Raw genomic sequence first — 11,858 nt, 5'->3', positions numbered from 1 at the left:
CTGCATTCGTCAGCCATATCAGGAATTCTGACTTCCATCTCCTTCTGAATCAGCTGTGTGTGTGTGTGTGTGTGTGTGTGTGTGTGTGTACAATATGTGTGTGCACGGTTGTTGCTCGATGCATCCCTTCTTCTTAAAATGTGTTCAGCAGATATAATCTTGGTGATGTCGGCATCCCTGAAGGAGTTAGTAGCAAGTGGTGGTCCCATATGGATGCAGTATGATATCAGTGTGTACTCTGTATCACCATATTAACTCTGTGCTGACCTCCTCCTCTTCCTGCGCAGGGCACTAACATCGCTGCGGGGCGAGCCATTGGCATCGTGGTCTCCACCGGCGTGTCCACGGAGATCGGTAAGATCCGGAACCAGATGGCTGCCACGGAGCAGGAAAAGACTCCTCTGCAGCAGAAACTGGACGAATTTGGAGAGCAGCTCTCCAAGGTGGGGTTTACGATGATGATGATGATGATGATTGTTGTATTAATTCATTGCGCTATCATATCTATACGTTTTCTGTCTGTGTTTTGCTGTGATTTGTATGAGCCAAATGACTGCAAGTCCCAAGACAAATGTCAATTCTCACCCAAAGAACAGACAATAATATTTTGAACTTGAACTTGAAGGTCATCTCCCTAATCTGCGTGGCCGTCTGGGTCATTAACATCGGGCATTTTGGGGACCCAGTTCATGGGGGGTCCTGGATGCGTGGGGCCATCTACTACTTTAAGATTGCTGTGGCCCTGGCTGTGGCCGCCATCCCTGAGGGTATGTGAGAACAGCTTATTTCCTTCCCTCTGCCTCTCTCTCTTTTTCTCACTTTCCAAATTCCATGTAAAAAACCTAAATGAATTATCCTATGCTGTCCATTAGTGATGCGCGGGTTGAATAAAGAGAAAGAGAAAACAATACATAAAAAAATTGAATGTATAATTCTTGTACAATTTATATTTATAGGCTACATTAAGGTTATTCTTTCATTATATTTAGGCTATGTCATTAGTGCGTAAGCATAAGCTTTAGGGTCTGACTTTACACACGCCAAATAGCCTACATACCAATCACCAAACGCTTTGGTATGGGCAGAAAAAGTTAAGCTACACTATATATACAAAAGTATGTAGACACCTCTTCAAATGAGTGGATTGGGCTATTTCAGCCACACCCGTTGCTGACAGGTGTATAAAATAGAGCAAACAGCCATGCAATCTCCATAGACAAACATTGGCAGTAGAATGGCCTTACTGAAGAGCTCAGTGACTTTCAACGTGGCACTATCATAGGATGCCACCTTTCCAACAAGTCAGTTCGTCAAATGTCTGCACTGCTAGAGTTGCCCCGGTCAACTGTAAGTGCTGTTATTGTGAAGTGGAAACGTCTAGGAGCAACGACGGCTCAGCCGCGAAGTGGTAGGCCACACAAGATCACAGAACGGGACCGCCGAGTGCTGAAGTGCGTAAAAATCGGCCCTCCTCGGTTGCAACACTCACTACCAAGCTCCAAACTGCCTCTGGAAGCAACGTCAGCACAATAACTGTTCATCGGGAGCTTCATGAAATAGGTTTCCATTGCCGAGCAGCCGCACACAAGCCTAAGATCAATAATGGTCTGGGGCTGTTTTTCATGGTTCGGGCTAGGCCCCTTAGTTCCAGTGAAGGGAAATGTTAACGCTACAGCGAAAAATGAACAATTCTAGATGATTCTCTGCTTCCAACTTTGTGGCAACAGTTTGGGGCAGACCCTTTCCTGTTTCAGCATGACAATGCCCCCGTGCTCAAAGCGAGGTCAATACAAAAATGGATTGTCGAGGTCTATGTGAAAGAACTTGACTGGCCTGCACAGAGCCCTGACCTCAACCCCATCGAACACCTTTGGGATGAATTGGAATGCAGACTGCGAGCCAGGCCTAATTGCCCAACATCAGTGCCCAACCTCACTAATGCTCTTGTGGCTGAATGGAAGCAAGTCCCCGCAGCAATGTTCCAACATCTAGTGGAAAGCCTTCCAAGAAAAGTGGAGGCTGTTATAGCAGCAAAGGGGGGACCAACTCCATATTAATGCCCATGATTTTGGAATGAAATGTTCGACGAGCAGGTGTCCCCATACTTTTGGTCATGTAGTATAGATCGACTGAGGCAAAAAGGATTTTGTCTGAGTTTAATTCAATCACTGAAAAGCTGTGAAATGGAGAGTAGAAAATAAAGAGAAGGGAGGGCCAGAAAAGTAATGTTTGGGAAAGATTTGGTGAAGTGGTAAAAGAGGATGATAGCAGTGTCTATGTTATGTCTGATGATTGTGAGGCTCTATACAAATTCGACAGTCACAAGACTGGACTTCAAATAGGCCTATGGCACGTCAAGGGAACTGTAGCCTACTGTTTAGATGGGTTAAATGGAAACTGAAATCTGGACACGGTCTTGATAATAACTCCTGCAGAATTAAGCATTTCTTGCAGTAAAATGATGATACACAAAATGTACATTTTGACTCGGGAACATGAGTGGAGAAATATGATTTCTTTCTTTCAGCATCTTGAGAGAATGCAAATGCACAGTTACGGACCATCTGTAGAGGTGCTGTCTTTATTAGCATCATAAAATCGGATACTATTTCAACCACATAAAATATGCATCCAGGCCGAACTGAAATCTTATCAGAAACATGTTGGGTCATTTTCACAGCTTTCTATATCCTTACTACTTGTCAAACTGATGTAATTTGGAAATTTTGTACAGAAATCTAAAACTTTTAGCTCCGCAAAAGAAGCAGAGATGATACAACTATATCGATGTCTACTAGATTGAAGCATTCATTCTATCATTTATGACATTATTCTGGTGAGCAAGGGTTTATTTAGTATTCTAGGGCAACATATAATGACAGAAGAGAAGCTGCCTGTATTTAATAATTAAGTTTAATAACTAATAGCCTACCAAAATGTCAGAAATTATTAAAAGCAGAAACAGTCTGGCGAGTGTTGTCCATGTTACTGTACTGTACCTGTCCATTCCACTCTATCCAATCCTGCCTGTCTTACCCCCTCAGGTCTACCCGCTGTTATCACCACCTGCCTGGCGCTGGGGACCCGACGCATGGCCAAGAAGAACGCCATCGTCCGCAGCCTGCCCTCTGTGGAGACCCTGGGCTGCACCTCTGTCATCTGTTCTGACAAGACCGGCACCCTCACCACCAACCAGATGTCTGTCTGCAGGGTGAGTCTGGGAAAACGTTCAAGTAATATTAGAGTGAATGGTTTGATGTGCGACTGTAATATTAGTGTGATTGACAGCTGTGCACATGCACTGTGATAAAGCTTTGACGTAAGAAAAACAAGTTCAAAGTGTTAAGTGCCTTTCTTAAGGGCACAAAGGCAGGAGATGACACATAGGATACCCACACTTTTCCCCATCGGACTTGGGATACAATGTGACAACCCTTCGGTTGCAGGCCCACTTATCTAACCTCTAGTCTACCTGCAGTTGTAGAGGATGGTTTGTCGTTGTACCGGCCCGGTATATTTAGTTCCAGTCCATCGAGTTCAGAGAAAACCCAAAGCATTGTAGTCTACCTCGATCTTAATATCTTTATTAATGATTGACACTTACTTCATACTGAGAGTTTCCTCAGAAAGCCTTTAGTCAGTCAGTCAGAGGTGAAATTCTGTGTTTGGATCAGGTTGTTTATGAGTTTGGCTAATCTCAATAGCACATCTCTGTCTTGTTTCCAGTGAAATACTGTTAGTTGGCCGTCTCATGTAGTGTTGGGTTTGGACACGCAGACACACACACACACAGGTTTTGGATGGGGGACAGGTGGGGTTAGTAACGATGGAAAATCCCTGCGGTGTTGTAATGTTTACCATCCTCAGCCAGCCTTTTGATAGCTGGTGTAGCTAGCCTAGCCAGGGCAGGCATGCAGGCTGGCAGGACCGAACGGCACACTGTACTGTAGGCTGCAGTCCTACATGGCCCTCTCACTGACCCAGAGAGAGGCTGGCACAGACCGCCAGCAGGCAGGAAGCACAGATATGTTTCCAAATGTCAAACCTGCAGCTGCTGAATAACCATTAGAGAGACCTTTACGTACAGAAAAATAGGCTACACACACGGTGCAAGCACAGAGAGTCAGACACACATCCACACTGACACCCATATTGCCACTCTTGTGGAATCCCACAGCCCATCCCTTTCCTCTCCACACCTTGGTCGGGTGTGTGTGTGTGTGCCTGCTCTGCTCTACCACAGAGGAAATGCCAAGGCCAGTGTTTGTCTTGGCTTCCATTTAGCCTCTGGAGCAGGATCTGGCTGACACCCTACCCAACACACATATACACACACACACACCCCTCCTAACCACAGTTAACGTCTCTTACCCTCACACCTGACTTTTCACTTATGAGGAAGGCCAAACTGCATCTCAAATTTGATGTACCTCTAAACTGAACATGCTGGCCAGAGGTCATGTTATTTGCCAATTGGAATATGAAAGTCACCTTTAAGTAAATAATTGTATTACATTTGATGACTGAGATAAGCCTTTCCCCTTTAAGGTAACCTAGGCAGCCTCTAGTGGGTGCTAGATCTCTACGGTCTTGTAGGCTTAATGTGCTCAGCCGGTAATATACTCGTGTCCCCCAGCAACTGGTTACATAAAACATGATTAACGCGGTGTTTGTGAGACAAGGGCGGATCCCGAAGGGGCCCGGGGCCGGGTCTTTAGACAAACATTACTGTAGAGTCCGAATGATTTGAACTACAAACTATTAAAAGCTATCTATGAAAAGCTGAGATGCTCACGAACATGCACATTTTGCTCTATGATGCTCAAAAGCTACACGAGTCATTAGGAGATCATAGGAAATCCCAGGACATAGTGTCTAATACTGTAATAAGCTCACATAGTTGCTGTCACAAACTCCACACAGTTGTCACTGACTAGTTGGATATTCATTTCCCACTGAGCAAAGAATTTCTGTACTTACAGCATCATATAAATCATTTTTATCAGGTCTTTGCTTTGGTGGACGTTATTTTTTGTCCACAACTCATGAATGCAACTATTTATGTCAAATTGTTTTGTGTTCTACTTGTAGCCCTGGTTGTCCTGAAAAGGAAATGGTAAAATACTTCATTGTGAGGCTAAATATAAGGGATGGACATGCAGATACATGAAAAGTTTTGCTGGGGTCTTGGGACTGATAGGGTTAATTAGCTTTAATGGTGTGTCGCCGCAAAAAACACAGGAAAAAGATGCGTACTGTCATAAAACACAATTTCCCACCACCATGCTAGAGTGGCTAATGCTACTTCCTGATGTTGTGCCCCGCGTTCAGCCAGGGGTAAACAACGCTGTTGCAACCTGATTGGCTGAACGCAGTGTGCAACATCCGGAAGTTGTCCGAAAATAGTGGGAGTTAGCATATTTTCTGTGTCCATTAAAGCTAGTTAAGGAGGAAACCGATGCCTTTGCAGCATGAATGGATGATGTTTTATGTACGAACCGGTCGCCGGGGCACACAAGTGTATTACCGGCTGAGCACATTAAGACTAAACGATAGTGGAGATCTAGCGGCTACCTAGGTTACCTTAAAGGGTGTTTGCCAAACTGTTTGTTCAGTTACAGTACTGTACAGCCTGTGTGCCAGGCAGTGCTCTTACATACAGGCCATCCAGAACATGGTCTGTATAAAAGTCTGTGGTGTGTTTTAACTGCAGTCTAGTTGTGTCTGGACTTGACGTGTTGCTGCCTGGGCTCGCTCTCTGTACCCTCTCTCTCGCTCTCTCGCTCTCTCGCTCTCTCGCTCTCTCGTGCTCTCTCTCGCTCTCTCTGTGTGTCTGTCTGTCTGTCATGGAGTACAGGTATTTGTATTCGCTTAATGATGTGAAAACTAAGAGCTCAACCCAGGTCACCAGTGGGCGTTGGTAGACCTGAGGGTGCGAAGGGCATTGTCATTATGTATATATTGTGTGTGTGATTACATTTATATTTGTTTGTCTCTGCTGTTGTACTGTATTTGTCAGATATTCTCAGGAGGGTTGTGCTATCTCTTCCATGCTGCTCTGCTGCCTTTCCTGTGTGTTTGTGTGTGTGTGTGTGTGTGAATGCAGTGCATCTGCGTGTGTAAGAAGCTCTAGCGGTTTGCACAACTGGTGTGTTTCCTGCTGAGAGGATGCTGCTCTCTCTCCCCTCTCTCGCTCTTTCTCTCTGCATCTCTTGCTCTCCCTCCCCCTCCCTTACCCTCTCTGTGATGACGTGGCTAGTAGAGACCGACCGCTTGCCATCAGTCAGTAATGTGTATACATTGTACCAACCATCATCAGCAGCATCAGAGCGAGAGAAAGAGGGAGTTCCCTACTGTCCTGTGGAAGTATAGCAGAACTGGGTAATCTCCCTGAGCTGAGCTAACAGCTATCCCTGGTCCCTCCCTGCCTACCTAGGAAACTGGCTGCTGGAACGAGACCTGGGCTGTGTCCCAAATGGCACCCCTATTCCCTTTTATAGTGCACTACTTTTGACCAGAAACATATGGGCTCTGGTCAAAAGTAGTGCACTATATAGGGAATAGGGTGCCATTTGGGACTCAACTGCTCTGCTCTCTCTGGTAAATATTTACCCTCAGGGCCCAGGCTATATTAGCTTAATACAGCTGAGCGATTAAGGGAAACACCAAGGGAAACACAGACCCGCTTTCCCCCCTCAGTCCTCACCGTAGTGCGGTGTTGTTTTTCCATCCTAGTTTTGAGTGATAGGATTCACCTGATAGGAAATGCCAGGGGAAACGGTCCCTGACTTACTGCTGCCATTTTGAACCAGGTCTCTCTCTCTGGTGTTCGTGTGTGCGAAAGCATGTGTCCGTGACCTTAAGCTGGGTTTTGCTGTGCCATATGGTTCTGATAAGAACGTCCGTGTTCCCTAGCCCTGTCATATCCTGTTTTCCCAGCCGAGGGGATATCCCAGGGCACGGTCACACACAGAGGAGTGAATACCCTCTGACATCATACCATTACATTTCCATTACACACAGAGCAGGGACACTCACTACGGTACTGCTGCCATCACAGCACAATACACACAATATAGGGTGAGTCACATTGTATTGAGGAGAGTTTCAACTTCTACAGACAGGCACCATTGGTTAATGTGAATCGTGTAATGCCTTGTTTCCATGGAAACCACATCTCTGATAGTGAGAGAAATATGCAGTGGCAAACATGACCAAAACACTGAAATAGCAGTTATAACAAATAAGCTAATAGCAGTCCTAATAGGCCATGTGGTTAAATATTATCTCGGTATGTTAGTATTTACATTTGTAAATTGTAAGTCGCTCTAGATAAGAGCGTCTGCTAAATGACGTAAATGTAAAAAAATGTAAACCCCACCTCTTTAAGGAATACCTAGGATAGGATAAAGTAATCCTTCTACCCCCCCTTACCCCCCCCCCCCCCAAAAAAAAAAAAAAAAAAAATAATAATAATACATATTGTACTGGCTATAAGGTGAATGCACCAATTTGTAAGTTGCTCTGGATAAGAGCGTCTGCTAAATGACGTAAATGTAAATGTAATGTATGTTAGTAGACATGTACAGTTGAATATCTACAGTTGAAGTCGGAAGTTTACATACACCTTAGCCAAATACATTTAAACTCAGTTTTTCACAATTCCGGACATTTAATCCTTGTAAGAATGCCCTGTCTTAGGTCAGTTAGGATCACCACTTTATTTTAAGAATGTGAAATGTAGAGTAGAGAGTGATTTATTTCAGCTTTTATTTCTTTCATCACATTCCCAGTGGGTCAGAAGTTTACATACACTCAATTAGTATTTGGTAGCATTGCCTTTAAATTGTTTAACTTGGATCAAACGTTTCAGGTAGCCTTCCACAAGCTTCCCACAATAAGTTGGGTGAATTTTGGCCCATTCCTCCTGACAGAGCTGGTGTAACTGAGTCAGGTTGTAGGCCTCCTTGCTCGCACACACATTTTCTATAGGATTGAGGTCAGGGCTTTGTGATGGCCACTCCAATACCTTGACTTTGTTGTCCTTAAGCCATTTTGCCACAACTTTGGAAGTATGCTTGGGGTCATTGTCCATTTGGAAGACCCATTTGCGACCAAGCTTTAACTTCCTGACTGATGTCTTGAGATGTTGCTTCAATATATCCACATAATTTTCCTTCCTCATGATGCCATCTATTTTGTGAAGTGCACCAGTCCCTCCTGCAGCAAAGCACCCCCACAGCATGATGCTGCCACCCCCGTGCTTCACGGTTGGGATGGTGTTCTTCGGCTTGCAAGCAACCCCTTTTTTCCTCCAAACATAACGATGGTCATTATGGCCAAACAGTTCTATTTTTGTTTCATCAGACCAGAGGACACAAAAAGTATGATCTTTGTCCCCATGTGCAGTTGCAAACCATAATCTGTTTTTTTATGGCGGTTTTGGAGCAGTGGCTTCTTCCTACTTCTGACCCACTGGAATTGTGATACAGTGAATAATAAGTGAAATAATCTGTCTGTAAACAATTGTTGGAAAAACTACTTGTGTCATGCACAAAGTAGATGTCCTAACCGACTTGCCAAAACTATAGGTTGTTAACAAGAAATTTGTGGAGTGGTTGAAAAACGAGTTTTAATGACTCCAACCTAAGTGTATGTAAACTTCCGACTTCGACTGTATTTGACGTTATTAGCTTATTTGTCAGGGACCATGCACAATAAGGGGCAGCAGGTAGCCTAGCGGTTAAGAGCGTTGGACCAGTAACCGAAAGGTTGCTGGTTCGAGTCCCCGAGCTGGCAAAGTGGAAAAATCTGCCGTTCTGCCCTTGAGCAAGGCAGTTACACCCCAACAACAACTGCTCCCTGGGCACCAATGACGTGGACGTCGATTAAGGCAGCCCCCCGCACCTCTCTGATTCAGAGGGGTTGGGTTAAATGTGGAAGACACATTTCGGTTGAATGCATTTAGTTGTGCAACTGGCTAGGTATCCCATTTCCAATAACTATTGCAATCATCTCCTGGGCTCCAATGTCATATCCTGCTCCTATCTCATATCCTAAAGAACAGTTTAAGATCTGGGCTACAGACACACTGTGGCAGCAATCACAGCGGTTATTTATCGGTCTAATCATTTTTCTCGTTCACATTATTCAGTTTGTTACTCAGTTACTGTTTGATGAGGACTGAGGAGGCCCAAGGTAGGTAGATTGTCAGAGGAGGGGTGTTCTTGATGCTCAATCTGTCCTAGAGAACCTGTATGTCGCCTGAGCATCCAGCACCGCATAGAGCTAGCCATCATAGTCAGGTTAGATCCTAGACTGACTAGATGGATACATCGTTTGCAGTGTCTTTTTAAACGGATAGATAATCAGTGTTATTAGCTAGTCACCGTTCATTTGAAATGGTCTGAGTGCGACTTCCCATTGTCTAAATGAGCAGTTCCAGACGTGATGACTCTGATCTGTGTAATGTTAGACTGTCTCAGCTGGAGGAGATTTCACACACATTGTTTTGTAAACTACTCTCGGTATAAACGGAACACACACATCCTCCAGAAGTAGTAGCAGCAGATGTACTGAAGGGAAAATACTGTTTTATTGGACAACTGCTTAATTCATTCTTTAATCAGCCAGATGCTAATTGAGTTTAAAATACTCCCTCCCGGACAGGATGGAGTATTTTCCTTAACGTGTGTGTGCGACTTGACCGCCCTAGGCAATCCCCGCCCTTCTCTCCATGGTTACTATGGTTGTGTCGGGTCCAGATGGCAAGTCGGTGATTACAGAGATAGAATATTGATGTAAGGAAAGTAAAAGGCTGTGTGTCTGTGTTTGTAACCTCCTCAGTGTTCCCATCCAGTGTGAATAGCACAACAACAGACCCCTGTGACAAACCAATCATAAAGTAACTACATCAGATCCATTCCACCTGTTATCACCGCTGCAGCCAGAACAACAGAGAGAGAGAGGAGAGGACCAGATCGCATGTAACACACACACACACACACACACACACACACACACACACACACACACACACACAGGAGAGAAGGGCCAGATCCAAGGCTACAGTAGAACCCCCACCCTCACCAATGGGCTGCCAGCCTAAAAGACCTGCCAGGATGGCCAAACCCTAATTGTTCTGGGCTGGCTTCTCCACGTAGGAAATCAATACATTAACACAGAGCACAGACAAAGCAAAACTCTGGGCAACACAGGAGTCTGATCACAGGGAAGTACGGACAGACAGACATCAAAACAAACTCTCTCACTCTTGTTCTCGCTCGCTCTCTTCCCCCCCCCCCCCCCAAGTCTTAGCCTTCCGCTAACGGTGTGGTTAGCGGTCTATGCTACAGTGAGGGGAAAAAAGTATTTGATCCCCTGTTGATTTTGTACATTTGCCCACTGACAAAGACATGATCAGTCTATAATTTTTTATTTGAACAGTGAGAGACAGAATAACAACAACAAAATCCAGAAAAACGCATGTCAAAAATGTTATAAATTGATTTGCATTTTAATGAGGGAAATAAGTATTTGACCCCTCAGCAAAACATGACTTAGTACTTGGTGGCAAAACCCTTGTTGGCAATCACAGAGGTCAGACGTTTCTTGTAGTTGGCCACCAGGTTTGCACATATCTCAGGAGGGATTTTGTTCCACTCCTCTTTGCAGATCTTCTCCAAGTCATTAAGGTTTCGAGGCTGACGTTTGGCAACTCGAACCTTCAGCTCCCTCCACAGATTTTCTATGGGATTAAGGTCTGGAGACTGGCTAGGCCACTCCAGGACCTTCATGTGCTTCTTCTTGAGCCACTCCTTTGTTGCCTTGGCCGTGTGTTTTGGGTCATTGTCATGCTGAAATACCCATCCACGACCCATTTTCAATGCCCTGGCTGAGGGAAGGAGGTTCTCACCCAAGATTTGATGGTACATGGCCCCGTTCATCGTCCCTTTGATGCGGTGAAGTTGTCCTGTCCCCTTAGCAGAAAAACACCCCCAAAGCATAATGTTTCCACCTCCATGTTTGACGGTGGGGATGGTGTTCTTGGGGTCATAGGTAGCATTCCTCCTCCTCTAAACACGGCGAGTTGAGTTGATGCCAAAGAGCTCGATTTTGGTCTCATCTGACCACAACACTTTCACCCAGTTCTCCTCTGAATCATTCAGATGTTCATTGGCCTGTATATGTGCTTTCTTGAGCAGGGGGACCTTGCGGGCGCTGCAGGATTTCAGTCCTTCACGGCGTAGTGTGTTACCAATTGTTTTCTTGGTGACTATGGTCCCAGCTGCCTTGAGATCATTGACAAGATCCTCCCGTGTAGTTCTGGGCTGATTCCTCACCATTCTCATGATCATTGCAACTCCATGAGGTGAGATCTTGCATGGAGCCCCAGGCCGAGGAAGATTGACAGTTCTTTTGTGTTTCTTCCTTTTGCGAATAATCGCACCAACTGTTGTCACCTTCTCACCAAGCTGCTTGGCGATGGTCTTGTTGCCCATTCCAGCCTTGTGTAGGTCTACAATCTTTTCCCTGACATCCTTGGAGAGCTCTTTGGTCTTGGCCATGGTGGAGAGTTTGGAATCTGATTGATTGATTGCTTCTATGGACAGGTGTCTTTTTATACAGGTAACAAGCTGAGATTAGGAGCACTCCCTTTAAGAGTGTGCTCCTAATCTCAGCTCGTTACCTGTATAAAAGACACCTGGTAGCCAGAAATCTTTCTGATTGAGAGGGGGTCAAATACTTATTTCCTTCATTAAAATGCAAATCAATTTATAACATTTTTGACATGCGTTTTTCTGGATTTTTTTGTTGTTATTCTGTCTCTCACTGTTCAAATACACCTACCATTAAAA

The 11,858-nt window shown here is 44.8% G+C and overlaps 1 protein-coding gene across 1 annotated transcript in view; it reads left to right on the top strand.

Moving 5' to 3' along the window:
• The window catches only part of LOC311116800 (sarcoplasmic/endoplasmic reticulum calcium ATPase 1-like), a 69,741-nt gene that overhangs the window by 38,170 nt on the left and 19,713 nt on the right, over positions 1-11,858 (top strand). The window contains exons 8-10 of the mRNA XM_084191838.1: positions 288-443; positions 626-767; positions 3,045-3,211. Of these exons, the coding sequence (XP_084047964.1) occupies positions 288-443; positions 626-767; positions 3,045-3,211 (465 nt within the window). The remainder of the gene's footprint in view (positions 1-287; positions 444-625; positions 768-3,044; positions 3,212-11,858) is intronic.

Source organism: Coregonus lavaretus, assembly GCF_964263955.1.
Source record: "Coregonus lavaretus genome assembly, contig: HAP1_SCAFFOLD_650, whole genome shotgun sequence".
NCBI lineage: Eukaryota > Metazoa > Chordata > Actinopteri > Salmoniformes > Salmonidae > Coregonus > Coregonus lavaretus.
Note: the sequence above shows the minus strand (reverse complement) of the source record. Positions and strands in the feature narration are given on the sequence as shown.